General features: G+C 44.2%; 1 protein-coding gene across 2 annotated transcripts in view; it reads right to left on the bottom strand.

Moving 5' to 3' along the window:
* The window catches only part of LOC128324693 (cytochrome P450 4B1-like), a 37,938-nt gene extending 29,827 nt beyond the window's left edge, over positions 1–8,111 (bottom strand). The window contains exons 1-3 of one of the 2 annotated variants that reach the window (XM_053249546.1): positions 7,827–8,111; positions 3,815–3,959; positions 2,635–2,679 (exon numbers count right to left, since the gene is read on the bottom strand). In XM_053249546.1, the coding sequence (XP_053105521.1) occupies positions 2,635–2,679; positions 3,815–3,959; positions 7,827–7,985 (349 nt within the window). In that variant the 5' untranslated portion in view covers positions 7,986–8,111. Of the gene's footprint in view, positions 1–2,634; positions 2,680–3,814; positions 3,960–7,630; positions 7,760–7,826 lie in introns of those variants that run through there. The other variant, XM_053249547.1, reaches the window with a different exon arrangement.
* Between the last annotated feature and the right edge of the window lie 8,886 nt (positions 8,112–16,997).

The following is a 16,997-nucleotide window of genomic DNA, read 5'->3' as shown; positions in this document are numbered from 1 at the left end:
CATTTCACATGGTCACTCAGAAGCAAATGCAGTAGGGAACTGGCATTCAGTATATTTGGTAGGGAACTGGCATGAATAGTGGCTCGCTACAGTACAAAGCCAAGGCTTGTTGCATCCACACTTTACATTTTAGACATGTAAGCCTCCTAGGGTAAATAACACCAGGTGCTATAGAGTTCAATCAAACCAAAGAACCCTAAAAACTATTTTAAAATACCCAACACAACTCAATATACAATATCATGTGAACATTTAATATCAAAGCAACAAAATTACTATAAACATATTTTAAACCCCAATAAGTCAAATAAAGACCCATATGAATATTTCCTTCCCAAATATTGTATCAGATGGGTATGACTTGAGTATCAGAAGCATGACTTGTCCCCTTAAGCTAAGCAGGGTCTGCCCTGGTTGCATACTAAAGCGAGACTAGAAGTGTAAGCACTGTAAGATATTCCCTTTAAGAGATGGAGCCACTCTGGGAAGATCATCTAGGCTCCAAGTTCCTTCCCTGGCATCTCCAAGATACGGCTGGGAGAGATTCCTGTCTGCAACCTTTGAGAAGCCACTGCCAGTTTGTGCAGACAATACTGAGCAAGATGGACCTATGGCTTACTCAGTATATGGTAGCTTCCTATGTTCCTATGATGGAAATTCTTCGAGTGACTCTTCAAAAGAGAAATTCTTCACAAAATGCCAAGTCACATCCCCACCAAATATAACAAAATACATTTCTCAGATAAAATGAATGTCTTTTCCAAGTGGAGTGAAATGGAATATAAAATGCCAAATGTCAAGTCGCAGTTCCACCAATTATCATAAAATCCAGTTCTCAGATGGAATGAATGTCCTTCCCAAGTTGAGTGCCAAATGGGCTCATATTAGAATCTTCATGAGAATATTTAAAATGCCAGAAAACATTCCAACAATAAGTCTTCCTCAGTGGCACCTATCTATATCCAGTACTGTTCACAGAAGTTCATCCTACTCTGACATGAGTTGTGTTGGATATTTTAATAATTTTTAGGGTTCTTTGTTTGGTCTGAACACTAGGGTACACTTTAAAAAAGTAATGTGCGAAACAGTTTTTGATGAGACATTTAGAGGTTTCTATCTCTGTTTCTATCGGTTAAGACAGATAATGCTCAGATACCTTTTAATCCTATATTTCAAAGTCTTAGGAATCTTTCAGTCTTTGAACATTGTTTGACATTTAAATTTCTAAAGGCTGGTCATTTATATCCTTGTCAACTCCTCCACCCCCAATAGTTCCCTGTAAACCAAGAATTTTTTTAAAAAAAAACTCTAGATGGGCTTTCCTGTTGGTAGGAAATTCAAGAAATGGCCTACAGATTGAGTTTACAACACTCAAACACTTATGACACCACCGGAACAGGTTAGAAGCTATTTTGGCTTAAAATAGAAGGATAAGAACAAAGTAATAACACTAGTAAAGCACAGTGTTTGAGAGGCCTCACATTACAGTTGTAATGCAATTCCTATTACAATAATATATTTTGCATTCCCTCATCCTTTGAAAGTGGGTATAGGAGTCAATTTGGGGTTTGTATTTGAATGTAAAATTGAGTTCTGAGCCTGCACATCAATTTTTGTTCCAGTGTCCAAGGGAGATGTAACATTGCAGTGTATTATATTTCCTCTCTTAAGAAGACAGGCAAACATGTTTGGGATTTGTGCTAGGGGTGTGCACGGAACCGCCAACTGCGGTCCAGCACTGGGGTGGGGGTAGCTTTAAGAGCGGCGGGAGGGTTTACTTACCCCTCCCGCCGCTTTCCCGCTCTGGCGCCGTAATGCTAAGAGCAATTCACGTCACAGAGACGTGAAGTGCGCGCACAACATATGCGCGCGCAAAGGACTGCTGGGACTTTTTTCCAGCAATATTGGGGAAGGGGTGGCAGGGAGGTATCCTGCCGCCCCAATTACTCTTAGCATTACGGCGCCAGAGCGGGAAAGCGGCGGGAGGGGTAAGTAAAACCTCCCGCCGGTCTTAAAGCTACCCCCCCACCCGAACCGGACCGCCCAGGTCCAGACCGGTCCGGAGGCTTTTTCAATGGCCGGTCCGGGCCCGTCCCTAATTTGTGCTGGAAATCAAACCTGAAAGAATTGTACATTAATGTGTACACCAACCTTTCTGACACCTCAGTGTTGAAAATGTTAGTTAAATCAGACCTCTCTGCACTCATATTATAGTTTATCATATCAAAAATTATAGCTTTTGAGTAGCATCTTCTAGCAAATCTACTGAAATTTGCTAACCCATCCATCTACTTATCCCTGTACTGTACACTAAAATTTTGCTGAATTCAGCACCTGTAAGCAACATGCTAGTTCTTAGTGTCACATTAGATTGTACTCCTAGATGTAGGACCTTTCTGGGATTTGATTTTTATGCACTTCAGAAATCATAAATAAGAACTTAACTAGTATCCACTCCGAATCCAATTCTCAATTCTAATGAATGACTGCCTCTTAATATGGTGTCTCTGGGACAACAGACCCAAGATGCAGACCTCTGTAATCCAGGAAATAGGAAAGTTATGCTATTTATTTATGACCTGTTCTTATCTGAACTGAATAATTTTTGGCCAAGCATATTTTGAATATACATACCAATCCATGGAACTATGTTCCGATAGGCAACATTGTCCTTTGGGTCTGTAAAGATCAAGTGAACAAAGAAAAACGTTCTCAATACTAACTCGTAGCACTCCGAGCACTATATTTACTAATAATGTCATCAATGATGAGCATTACACAAGTACAAAAATGAAAAACTAGGTGGGAATAGACAAGCACACACATATTTCAATTCTAATCAGCTGTGCTAGCAACTAAGTGTTTAAATGCACCAAGGGCAAACTGTACCCACAACTGAATGGTCTCTCCCCCCACCCGCCACACCAATTATTATGCTGCCTACAAGAATGTAACCAATTCTCTTCATTTATCCTTGCCTCCTCCCTGAGAGCCCCCCCTCCCCCCAAGGGCCTCCATGGATATCTCTGCTTCCCATGTGCTGAACCGGAAGCCACCTGAAGTAGCAATCAACATCTTGCTCACCTCCCAACTCCCAGATCCTCCCTCTCTTCCATTTCCCCTACTCTTTGAAAGAGTTTTGCACTGCCAGTGCCACAGAAGTCTGACATACCTGACAGAGTCTTCCCCTCCACTCCTCACACAGGTCCATTCCAGATGGTTTATAAAACTAGTTAGCCCTCTCCCCCTGATACTGTGCTGGCCCCTTTTTAAACTGCTGGAATAACTTGAGACGTCCCAGGCCATGTTGAAGCCTAAGAGGCGTCTTCTCACACCTCTCATGAACCTGTGGCAACAGGTGCAAAACCGCAGCACTGGCTCCTATGAGCCAAGCCACAGCAGTGTGAGAAGGAGCTGCACCACAGGGGCCCCCATACTGGCAGTGTAACAGAAGAAGCAAGATTCTACTCAGAGAGGAGGACTCCTTTAAGCATCCTGAAGTGTCCCACTCCTACTGGACTCTGATCTGTGCCCCAAGGAAACTGTGCTTGGCCACAGCAGCATCACAGCAGTGCACCAGAGATGGTAGCAATTCGTGGCTGTACACATTATTCTCTAATTATATGGTAGAATCCCTACTATCTGTCATTAATATTATATCTGAGGGGTTTCTCCTTCTTAAAGGTAGATAATTCTAAATTATCCTTGGTATTTTTAGTCTCTAGTTGTACCACACACACACACTAGGATAGCAGTAACATACAGACACACGAGATACACCAACTATTAAGAGAACAAACACGTTGTCCTTTACCTGCTCTAGCAAGAATCACTTTTGCATAATCAGGGTGTGTGATGACTAAACATGCAGAGAAGCTCCCAAACCATATTGGAAAGGCAAATGGGTACTGATGGCTCCATGTCTTTGCCGTCTCGAAAATTTTGGAAATGGGTGTGAGCTAAAGCAGTACAAGAGGATGAAGAAAAAGGTGTTGGTGAAACATACAAATGGGTTAGACAAGTTCCCTTCCTGATTTCCATGCTGTCTGATCTTGTTCCCTCCTCATTCTGTATTAGCATGTAAAAATGTGTTATTGCTTTTACATTAATAAAGTGATTACTTCTTTTTAAAAAAACCTTCAGTGGCAGCTTTCTTGAGCTGATCAAAATAAACATTATCAAAGTCTAATGGGGAGCCAATAAGAGGACCTAACATCTACAAATGCTCAGCCAAGTGGATGCCTCCACCGCTACATAGGAGCCGAAACAAATCTGAAATATTAATGAACAAGTCTGCGGACCTCAGCTTTGAAAACTCAGTGCAGATGAATGTCAAAAGAAATCATCGGTAACATGATTTCTGGATGAATGAACAAAATGGAAAGGAGGAAGGCATTGGAGAGCACGAGGCCAGACAAGCTCAGTCCACAAGGCATCCACAATTGCCCACAAAGGTGATTTGATACAAGAGTTCTTTCCCCTAGACTTTTTTTGCACATGCTATGTTTTGGCACATCATATTTGCTGCTTGTTCAGCATAAACTGAATGCAACATGTCATTTAGTTTCCCTTCCCACTCTTTAATTATTGTCTCTTATTGAATGATAAAACGAAACTTGACTGTTATTCACTGCACCTCGTTTCAGAGAGCATCCAAGTGCTCCATCACATGCTGGTATCGCAGATGGTGTCATAACTTATACGACTAGAAGAAAGTAGGGCAACCCTGAAGCTGAAGAGAACCTAGTACAACACATCATTTATTCTTACAGAATGAGTGAAATAAATGCTCCCATATTCAAATAGCATGTTCAGCTTTTAAAGATAGCATCAGCAGGAGGAACTTTTAGAAGTTCACAAGATGGTGTTGCCTGCCACTAGTGACATTACAGGAACTAGCCAGTAGGTGTCCATTACACTTGCACCATCACACACCTTTTCTAGGCCTCTTATCTACTTAGTCTCTGTTATCTGAGGGAATAAAATTGAACTGAACTGAACCCGACAGTTTAGAGACAAGGAAAAATGGCAGAAAGATTAATCCGGGTTTGCAAATATGCAAGGCTGAAGTAGTTAACCTAGATAAACCAGTCATGGCAGTTTCAAGCAGACCAAAAGACAGGATAAGATAGCTTAATCTGTCTTTTTAAAAAACAGCCAGAGATGGAGAAGATCTAGTTTTGACAGGTGTTATGTGTTGAATATATTGATAATCATTCTTGGGGTGACTATGTTAATGGAAGTGTGCTGATTATCCTCTCTAATAAAACGCTTGGTGTCCGTCCGTGGATGGACACCAAGCGTGTGTCCGTGCCTCCCTGCCCTGTGTCCAAGCGTGTGTCCGTGCCTCCCTGCCCTGTTCTGCGCCTGCGCGAAGCGCAGGCGCAGAACAGGGCAAGGGAGACATGACGGCCGGCACCCGGTGGCCATCTTGGGCGGCCAGAAGCGGCCGCCCCGAAGAAGCCGGGAATGCGGGAAAGGAGGAGACTGGCCGAGGCGGCGGCAAAGCCGCCGCCTCGGCCAGAGGACGCAGCGCAGCCAAGGCGGCGGTGGAGCCGCGCCGCCGAAGCCGGGCGGGGGGAGGAGGCGACGGGGTAAGCTGGCCGAGGTGGCGGCAGAGCCGCTGCCGAGGCCTGGCGCCGCCGCCGCAGCCAGGCGGCTGCGAGTCCTTGGGGCCCTTGCCCGTCCGGGGAGACCGGCCGGGAATGTGAGGCGGGGGCAGACCGGACCGGCAGCGGCGCCCCCAGAGTCTGCCCGGCCGCCGCCACCGCCCACTCTCCCGCCCTCCCAGCTGCCCAAATACTCCTTCCCCGCTCCCCCCCCGCAAATGATTAAGGGCCAAAACGGCCCAGAAGAATGCCTCCGCGGCCGCCGCCATGGCCGCCAACCGCCCTCCCAGCTGGCCGAGACTTCCTTACCCAAAGCAGCCCGCGACAGTCGGGCGATCAAAAATCCATTTTTTGCGAAGAAGAGAGGAGCTCCCGAACAGAGCTCCTCTCTGTGCTAAGCCAATGCCCAAACTGCTGCTATGGACGCAAAGGACGCCTATTGCATCCTTTGCGTCCATAGCAGCAGTTTGGGCATTGGCTTAGCACAGAGAGGAGCTCTGTTCGGGAGCTCCTCTCTTCTTCGCAAAAAATGGATTTTTGATCGCCCGACTGTCGCGGGCTGCTTTGGGTAAGGAAGTCTCGGCCAGCTGGGAGGGCGTGGGGGGGGGAGGCCAGAGGAAGTGGGGCGGGGGGGGACTCTCCCCTACTAGCGTCCGTTATCACAATGGGCCTGAAAACACTAGTGCTAAATAAAATCTCTCACTAGACCTCAAAATCCTCGAAGCTTGTCTCTGCTAAATGACAAAAATTTCACACAGTATTTGCTTAACTTAGTAAATACAGCAGCAGAACTGTCCAAACCAGAGATGTTTGCTTTGTCTCAGTCAATATCAAATAAACACAAGGGGTGTTTGAGCCCTCAGAAGAGTTAAACGAATGCTAAAGTGTTATTACACTATTATACTCCACCAGCCAAAAGTCTCCTTCCGATGTGGGCAGCCACAGTGAAGTCCCGGTCCGAGTAGTTACCAAACAAGCTGGTGGCAACCACAATGTGACTTCCCCAGGGACTTTTACACTCAGCAGGCTTTTCCACGAGTTTACTGGGAGGCTTTACTGAAAGCTCAAAGGTGTCCCAATGCAAATAGTGGATTTTTTTACCCCGGATATAAATTGGACTTCACTCTAATGTGCAGTGAAAAACCTGAATTGTGTTTGAACTGCTCCCTGATAACTTTGAGGAAAATCTGGCCGATATTCCAGAAGAGATGTGAGTTAAAAGGCTTTAAAAGCCCTGTATGAAAAACTTCCAGATAATCTTAACAGGTGGGAGGGGTCATGACAGAGGAGACATTCTCTTAAATACCCTGGACCCAAGCCATTCAAGGCTTTAGAAATAATAACCAGCACTTTGTACTTTGCTCAGAAACATACCAGTAGCCAGTGCAGTTCTTTTAAAACTGGTGTTATGATCTCTTTGGGTCCAGAGACCAGTCTGACTGTAATTTCCTGACTACTTCGAAGGCAGCCCCACATAGGGCTGCCCACACAGGGTTTCAGGCAGGTTTCAAAAGCACAGCACAGCAGCTCTAAGTGAACAAAAATGGTTGGCAACCCCATTCCCCACCAGTGATGCTGCCGAAACCCATGCCACAAGAAACGATGATGCACCTGTTTGAGCCTCCCTATTATAGTTTATAAGCCACCTTAAGTGACACAATGCATGCTTGACTAAGAAGCAGAAAATTGCCAGTTTGAATAACCACTGAAGCAGCAGTGATATAGGAAGATGCTGAAAGGCATTATCTCATACTGTGTGGGAGGAGGCAATGGAAAACCCCTCCTGTATTCTACCCAAAGACAACCATAGGACTCTGTTTGCACCAGGAGTGGAAATTGACTCACCGCACACTTTACCTTATTATAGTATCTTTAAGATCAGGTTGCTTTTGGTTGGGTGTGGCTAGTTATAAGTATGCTTAACAACCTTGCCTAGCGGGAGATACCACATCTATTCCCAGTTTCCACCTCACTGTAAGACCCACGGGCACAGCGGCATTCACTTCTGGCTAAATACGCACCGGCTTTGACTGCGAAGGGGTAGGAAACCTACGGAAGTGTTGTGCTGCAATGATGCGCTGATCTGCAGAGGCTTTATGAAGCCAGCAGCAACCTGCTGGCATTGGAGGAATGATTTGTGTGCGGCGGCAAGGGCTGCATTTGGAAAGGAGCTGGTCTTCACGCGCACGCCTCGGGACCTCTTTCCTTGACACCTACCTCGCGGAGATTGCCGTATAACCGGTGCGTGGGGGGACCCGGGAAACTGCTCAGAGTTTTCTGGAGTTCCTGTAGTCTGCGATACAGCTGGATGGCTTTGATGAGCACGCAGGTCAGACAAAAGACAGCAGCCAGGTACCAGATGCGGGAGAGATCCATGGCACCGCCGCGAGAGGCAAGAGAGCTTCAGCGCAGGCGCAGCAGCCTCAACCTCTGTACCTTCTGGGCAACAACGAGTCCGCAGTACCGCTTACTCAATCTGTCTGAGGCAAAGTATACGCAGAAGAGGCAGTTTTTAATCTAGTCCACCAAATCGCCAAGCTGCAAGAGGGAAAGGAGGAGCAAGAGAGACAACAGAGACTTCTGGGAAATTCTATTAGAGATCTGATCAGAGACATGAGCTCAAAAACAGGGCTGGACAAATAAATACACTGTGGCTGGGGGCTATGAGAGCTGTAGTCCTAACAGCTGCAGGTTTACGCATCCACTCACCCCATATAGACATATAAACATAGACTCACGCGCAGCTTCTCTGGGTTGACTTGAAATTTCCATTGGAAGCAAAAAATGTAGCATCTACCACATACAAATTGATGGAGCCCAGGGATTCTGCATCTAACTGTCTGTGAGCAGAGAGCAGTTAGAGGGGGAACATTTGTGATCTAGATCAGGGCTGCTCAACTTTGGCCCTCCTGCAGATGTTGACCTACAACTCTTAGGGAGAAGAGAGCTGATTTTGTGGTAGCAATCATGAGTTGTCCCCTTAGCTAAACAAGGTCTACCCTGGTTGCATAGGAATGGAGGACTATTATTCCCTTCAGGGGGTGGAAGATCATCTAGGTTCAAAGTTCCCTCCCTGGCATCTCCAAGATAGGGCTCATAGATAGATTCTTGTCTGCAACCTTGGAGAAGCCGCTGCCAGTCTGGGTAGACAATACTGAGCTAGATGGACCTATGGTCTGACTCAGTATATGGCAGCTTCCTTTGTTCCCATAATCCCTGGCTATTGGCCACTGTGTCTGGGGATTATGAGAGTTGTAATCCAAAAATGGCTGGGTGGGTGGGTGGGTGGGGGCTAAATTGAGCAGGCCTGATCTAGACTGACTTGAGCAATCTAAACGGTGTGAATATGTTACAGTATTTTGTATTAATCCAAACCAGTCACAGCAGAAAAGGAATGGGAGGCCGGGCTTAAGATATCTTCCTTTCCAGCATTTAAAATCACAATGTAATAGTGCTGAGGCTCAATCTGTCATTTTTGTGTGGGAGGAGATGCAGTCTTAAGGTGACTATGCAGAAAAGCAGCAGTGGTTCTGAAGCAGGTGCAGCAGCAACAAAAACCAGCCACACAGTTTTCTCAGCCAGCTGAGTTTTCTGTTGGCCAGGCTTTTTCAAAAAACCCAACCCAACAGTTTTCCAAATCAGTTACATTTTGTTAGGCCTAGGAATCTTCTGGGTGCTGTAAATTGCAAAATCTGATGGGCTGGTATTCGGGGCAAGCAGACATCAGAAATACATGCCTGCCCATCAGGATTCCCAATCTGATATTCCATGCTGGAGTCAGAGAAAACACAGAAGAAACGCCTTTACCTTAGAGCTTTCATAGGAGGAGGTGCAGGCCTCAGAAGAAAGGAAAGAGAGAGAGAGCACAGGAAGACAGGCCCAGAAGGAAATGCTAACCACACATCTCTTACGAAAAGAAGCATAAAAGAAGACAGCAGAGGGAAGAGGTCAATTATTGCAGAACTCCTGAACAAAGAATGTTACTCTCAGCTGGCCAAGGTGAATACTACCATCTGGTGATTAAATCTTGTAAGGTAGAAAACTCTTTGATATTGAACAAGTCACATAGACTGAGCACTTTATAAAGCCAATGATGAAATCTTAAGGCAAGTAAACCTACCTCACAGGGTGGTTGTGAGGATAAAAATAACCATGGAGGAAGAGCGGGATATAAGTGTAAAAATAAATAAATAAACTTTCTATACCAAGTAGGAGCCTTCACCTCTGAAGCAAAAAATCTCCCCCTTCTTCACAGCCTGATTATTATATTCTCTTACAGTAAGTAAGTAAAACTTTATTTTGGTCGTAGACCAGCAATACAACAATATTAAAATAATAATGATGATAATAATGATAATAAGATGATAATATAAAATCAGACTACATTTATACGCATTTGGCATATTATATAACAATATTTGGCCACGATATGAATAACATCCGAATTAGGATTAGTGAGCAAATAGTTTAAATAAAAATCCTCTCCACGACCCGGAAAATTAATCAAAAGTGGGGCAATTTGTTGGCGTCTTATGTCTCTGTAATATTCACAATGCAGTAAAACATGAGCAGTTGTTTCAATGTTACCAGATCCACAAGGGCATAATCTTGATGCGTATGGTATACCCTGGAATCTCCCATTGAGCACAGCTGTTGGGAGAGCATTTACACGGGCAAGTGTTAGAGCTCGTCTAAATTTTGGAATTAATATATTCTTTTATATTAAAATTCATTTCTCTCATTTGAAAAATCCTGACCTCATCTCCTGACTTTACTTTGAGTGATACTTCATAGTGGCATTTTACTATCTAGAACTGATCCAAAGTTTCTCATGCTCACTTGTTTGATGCTTTATGGTCGGGGCATACTCTACCAAACAGACAGCTGCCTGTTTTCCTGGCTAGTTAGACTTGGTTGCAGAAGCATTCCTCTAACATCGGAGTAATTCCTCCAGCTTTAGAGAGTAATTCCCTCAAAACTGATTTGTACCTGCTCCAGACACACAAACAAGGCACATAGTTATATAAGAGACATGGGTCCAAGCAAGTGAGATAGTAGTGTGTAAACTTCACATTTCTCCTGCACAGAAAGGAACAGGAATGTCTGCTGTATATGTTTTCAAGAGAAAATTTCTGAGGCTGACATCCTGACTAAATTACTTGACAGATGCCTTATTTAAATTAATAGAACAAGCTAATCGTGACTAACACCCTATTAATTTCAATGGGACTTCCACTGAGTAATTTAGTCAGGATGTCAGCCCCTGGGTCAAACTCCTAAAACAAAAATATTTCACTCCATTGTTTTAAAAAACTTGTCTGGCTACTTTTTTAAAAGTATCATCTATTTCACCAGCTACTTCAGTAAACCCAGTTATTACAAAGTGTCAATTTGTTTTGAAGTATGTCTCAGATGCCATAAAAATAGCAGACTATCCAAATCTCTAGTCGTGGATGATGTTGTGAATGCCTCCCAAGTGTTCCTCATTGCAAGGGTCAATCCAAACTTAGGCTAATTTGTTAAAGCTGTTCCAGTCCACTGCATGGTACCAGCAAATACTGAGTGCTTCAGTAAAATCTGATTTGTCAGTTTCACATAAAGATTAGAAATGACGAAATGTCAAACTCCTGTTATGTTCTTCTGAGTTTGTATTTGCAATATCTTTAAATATCAGGTAGATTGTTAAAGGCAGCAATTTTGTCACAGTTAGAAATAGCAGTAAAAGATCCAATTTTTGAAGAGGGAATACTGTCCACCATTGGTGGACCATTACCCATTACTACCAATGAGTAATTTTTCCTAAGTAAACTGAAGAAGCATTTCTGGCGTATAAGGGAAATATTTTATCAAAACATTCCTCTGGATCATTTCATATGTTGAGATACATATGGATAAGAGGAATGCTTATCACAATCCAAGAAGCTAGGAAGCAAATGTGGAAAAGAGGTTGTGCTCTGGGCATGACCCTGGAATGTCAGCAAGGCCCAGTATAGACTATTCATTGCCCATGTATAGAAGACTTTGTTACACCAATAAAGAAAGGAGAAACGTGCATATCATACTGTCTGCAGTACAGACCGTACTTAGCCTCCCACAGGGCCCCAGAACATTTAGCTGTGCATACTAAATAAGTACAGCATCTCTGCTAGACTGGGATCCCTAGGTCAACAGTTCTCAAAGTATGGGTTGTGACACATTACTGGGTTGTGAGATATTAGACACTGAGTCTCTTGCTAATTAAAACTTGTATGATTTCTTGCATTAAGTGAAACTCAAGCTAATGATTTTTGATTAGGTATTTAAAACAGTTTACAAGTATATAATCAATATGTGTCAGTTGTTAAGTATTTTAAATAGCATATATTGCCCTATTGTGATATTATGAAAAATCTTGTAAGCAAGATTTATTTTTGAATTATTTATCTTTGAATTATTATTTTGGGTCATGTGGATAAATGATCGCCTTCAACTGGGTCACTAAAAAGTTTGAAAACTGCTGCACATGGTCTTTCCCCAGATTTTCAGAGGTGCGACCCTCTTCTCATCGTTCGGCACCAATGGCAGCTTCTTTCCTAAGGTCTATAGCAGCTTTGAGGATCTAGTTATTTCTGTCAGAACCACAGCAGAGGAATAAAGGGTTAAATATCCCGTCTTCCTATAGTCCTGATCATGGACTGCTTCCCCATGATGCTGTCTAAGTTTTAAAAAGTGCACAAAGGCCATACTAGGTGTTTCACGAAATGCGTAGTTTGGCCCATATTTGTTAGTACTAAAACTAGAATATACTTCTTTTAGACCATTCCCAGCCACCAGGGGGAGGACTCCAGAGCTTTCTTTATTTAAGCTAGTCTCATACTCTTTATGACACAATGGTTAGAGCAATTTTGCATTTCCCTTGCCTGTAAGCTGAGTAAAAACACTATAGTGATGAGCATATATATTTGATTGATAAATGGCTTGCTTCCATTTTCTATACCACATTATCAGTGTTACAAAATGACTCATTTATGACACAGTGGTTGGGTTCAGATGTAACACAAACCATAGTTTGGCATTACTAGCAAAAATCACAAGCCTAGGAACTTCCTATCCCTTCATGTGCAAGGTGGGTTGTTTGCAATTTGTGAACAGCAAGCCATTATTTGCCAGGTTCAGCTGCAATGACAAATTGTGGTTTATTTTATACTAGGAATGACAGTCAGTTTCCTCCCCTTGTGCATGATGGGGAAGGGTGAATGCAAAACCCAAGTCTCATCCCGGTAACACGAAACCATGATGCTCTATCTGAACCTGAAAAGGTGTATCCTAAATTTTATCACTCAAAATTAAGTTCTTGTGAATTCAATGATGTTTATTCCCTATTAAGTGTTTTTATGGTTGCAGTTTTTAATCTCGCTTTGAATATCCTTCCAGTCTTACAATGTCACTTAATCCATAAAACCAGGAGACTGGTTCTATTTTACACAAGTGTGTTCTATCAGAGTTACCATGTGTTGTACCTATATGTTTAGAAACAACTGCTGAGTACTTGTGGAAAGTAGAATGAAGCAAATTTCAGGTAATCAAAAACCCATCAAAAATATAATAGGTTTGCTGAGCAGTTGGGGCAGTCCTGATTTGGGAGAGTAGCAGCTAGTGTTGCCAACTCTGATTGGAGTTATTTCTGGATATTTCCCCCCATTATTTTTGCTCATTACCAAGAAAAGTGTTTGTGCTTCAATTTTGTTCGCATCAATTCTTTGCTAGTAATAATGATTGTCACCTCAGTTTCATTTAATCCATGTACTATTGCAGGAACGCCTAGAGTGGTGTAAAGTGTAACAAGCTGGAAGTTGTTCATGAAGCAAGCTTGAGCAGCTATCATCCAGAGACAGAGAGGCATGTGGATGAGACCTTCAGGGATGTGATAGAGGCATCCCACTCCAGGGCTGGTAGCTCCTCTGCTGTCAGGGAGAATGAAGGTCTTGGGCGAGGAGGACATCGGTCTGAGGAAGAGGGAAATGCTCCTTTAGAAGGGACCCCTTCCGTGGATGATGAGCCCATATCCTCTCGCACAGGGGATACTCCTCTGGGGGGTGGGGGCCTCCTTGTAGTTGGTGATTCGATCATTAGGGGGATAGAGAGATGGGTTTGTGACCCACGTGTTGACCGCACGGTGACTTGCCTGCCTGGTGCGAAGGTTGCAGACATCACGCAGCGTCTAGACAGGCTTCTAGGCAGTGCTGGGGAGGAGACAGCTGTCATGGTGCACGTCGGCACCAACGATGTGGGGAAATGCAGTTGGGAGGTCCTGGAAGCCAAATTTAGGCTGATAGGTAGCACTTTGAAATCCAGGACACCCAAGGTAGCATTCTCAGAAATGCTACCTGTTCCACGCGCAAGTACAGTGAGACAGGCAGAGCTGAGGGGTATCAATGTGTGGATGAGACGTTGGTGCCAGGAGGAGGGGTTTAGATTTGTTAGGCACTGGGACACATTTTGGGGCAAGCAAGGCCTATACAAAAGGGATGGGCTGCACTTGAACCAAGATGGAACCAGACTGCTGACGCTTAAAATCAAAAAGGTTGCAGAGCAGCTTTTAAAATGACACCTGGGGAACAGCCGATGGGAGCTGGGCAGTATCCCGTTTGGCAAAAGCCATCCTTTAAAGTGTGAGGCTGCAAAGAATTCAAATAAAACAGATGGGGACGGAGCAGAACTGCATAAAGAGCAGACGGGAGGCTGTGCCAGCAGGTCAAAGAGTCAAAGGAATAGCATACATCAGGGGAAAGATTCAGTGTATAGGTGCTTGTATGCCAATGCCAGAAGCCTCCGAGCCAAGATGGGTGAGCTGGAGTGCTTGGTTGCTAATGCAGAAATAGACGTAGTGGGCATAACAGAAACATGGTGGAACAGTGAGAACCAGTGGGACACTGTTATCCCTGGGTATAAACTCTATAGAAAGGTCAGGGAGGGGTGCCTTGGAGGAGGGGTAGCACTGTATGTTAAAGAAGGGATAGAATCTAACAAGATAGAAAACCTAGGTGGACTGGAGTCCTCCACAGAAACCCTGTGGGTGACTATACAAGGCCGGAAAGGAATCGTGCTACTGGGGACATGCTATCACCCTCCGGATCAAAATGCCGACAGTGACTGGGAGTTACAGGAGGAAATCAGGGAGGCATCAAGGAGAGGCAGGGCTGTAATTATGGGTGTTTTCAACTACCCACACATAGACTGGGTAAATTCACATTCAAGTCAGGACAAAGAGGTCAGATTTCTAGATACGCTAAATGACTGTGCCTTAGAACAGTTGGTCATGGAACCGACCAGAGAGAAGGCGACCTTGGACCTAATTCTGAGTGACACCCAGGACCTGGTGCATGATGTCAGTGTCATCGACCCTTTAGGGAACAGTGACCACAGTGCCATCAAATTCAGCATACATGCGGGGAGAGAATCACCAAGGATGTCAAACACAGACATTTTAAATTTCAAAAGAGGAAACTTCTCCAAAATGAGGAGTATGGTGAAAAGAAAGCTGAGGGGGGAAATCAGGAGAGTCACTTCGCTCCAGAGTGCATGGCGTTTACTCAAAACCACAATACTAGAAGCCCAGTTAGATTGTATACCCCAAAGGAGGAAAGGTACCACTAAGTCCAGGAGGATGCCAGCATGGCTAACGGGTACCGTCAAAGGAAGCCATAAAAGGGAAGAAGACTTCCTTCTGAAATTGGAAGGCCTGTCCAAATGAAAAGAACAGAAAGGAACACAAACTCTGGCAAAAGAAATGCAAGGTGACAATAAGGGAGGCAAAAAGAGAGTTTGAGGAACATTTAGCCAAAAGTATCAAGGGGAATAACAAAAACTTCTTTAAGTACATCAGAAGCAGGAAACCTGCCAGGGAGGCAGTTGGGCCATTAGACTATGAGGGAGTGAAAGGGATTATTAAGGAGGATATGGAGGATGCAGAGAAACTGAATGAGTTCTTTGCGTCTGTCTTCACGGCAGAGGATACTGAGCATATACCTGTTCCTGAACCAGGCTTTTTAGGGATGGAGGCTAGAGAGCTGAGTCTGATAGAAGTGACAAGGGATGATGTTCTAAACTGTCTGGAAAAACTGAAAGCTAACAAATCACCAGGGCCGGATGGCATCCATCCAAGAGTCCTCAAGGAACTCAAATGTGAAATTGCTGACCTCCTTGCTAAAATATTTAACTTATCCCTGAAATCAGGCTCTGTACCAGAGGACTGGAGAGTAGCAAATGTAACACCGATTTTCAAAAAGGGATCCAGGGGCGACCCGGGAAATTACAGGCCGGTTAGCCTAACGTCCGTTCCAGGCAAATTGATGGAAAGCATCCTCAAGGATAAAATTGTAAAGCACCTAGAAGAACAGGCCCTGCTGGGAGTGAGCCAGCATGGCTTCCGCAAAGGTAAATCTTGCCTCACCAACCTTTTGGCGTTCTTTTAGAGTGTCAACAAGTATGTGGATAAAGGTGATCCAGTTGACATAGTCTACCTGGACTTCCAAAAAGCTTTTGACAAAGTTCCTCATCAAAGACTCCTGAGGAAACTTAGCTGTCATGGAATAAAGGGACAAGTACATGTGTGGATTGCTAACTGGTTGAAAGACAGAAGACAGAGGGTAGGTATAAATGGAGAGTTTTCACAATGGAGGGAAGTAAGAAGTGGGGTCCCCCAGGGATCTGTACTGGGACCGGTGCTTTTTAATTTATTCATAAATGATCTAGAAGCAGGGGTAAGCAGCGATGTGGCCAAATTTGTAGATGATACCAAACTCTTCCGGGTAGTGAAATCCCAAACGGATTGTGAGCAGCTCCAAAAGGATCTCTCCAAACTGGGGGAGTGGGCGACAAAATGGCAAATGCGGTTCAATGTTAGCAAGTGTAAAGTGATGCACATTGGAATGAAAAACCCCAACTTCAAGTATATGCTGATGGGATCTGAGCTGTCGGTGACAGACCAGGAAAGGGATCTTGGAGTTGTGGTTGACAGCTCGTTGAAAGTGTCTATTCAATGTGCGGCAGCTGTGAAAAAGGCAAATTCCATGCTAGGGATAATTAGGAAGGGGATTGAAAATAAAACGGCTAACATTATAATGCCCTTATACAAAACTATGGTGCGAGCACACTTGGAGTACTGCGTACAATTCTGGTCACCACATCTTAAAAAGGACATTGTTGAACTGGAGAAGGTACAGAAGAGGGCAACCAAGATTATCAGGGGCCTAGCGCACCTTTCTTACGAGGCAAGACTACAACACCTGGGGCTTTTTAGTTTAGAAAAAAGACTACTGCGGGGAGACATGATAGAGGTCTATAAAATCATGCATGGCGTGGAGAAAGTGGGGGGAGAGAGATTCTTTTCCCTCTCACACAACACTA

This window comes from Hemicordylus capensis, chromosome 4, assembly GCF_027244095.1.
Source record: "Hemicordylus capensis ecotype Gifberg chromosome 4, rHemCap1.1.pri, whole genome shotgun sequence".
Lineage (NCBI taxonomy): Eukaryota > Metazoa > Chordata > Lepidosauria > Squamata > Cordylidae > Hemicordylus > Hemicordylus capensis.
This window is presented reverse-complemented; position numbering and strand designations above follow the sequence as displayed.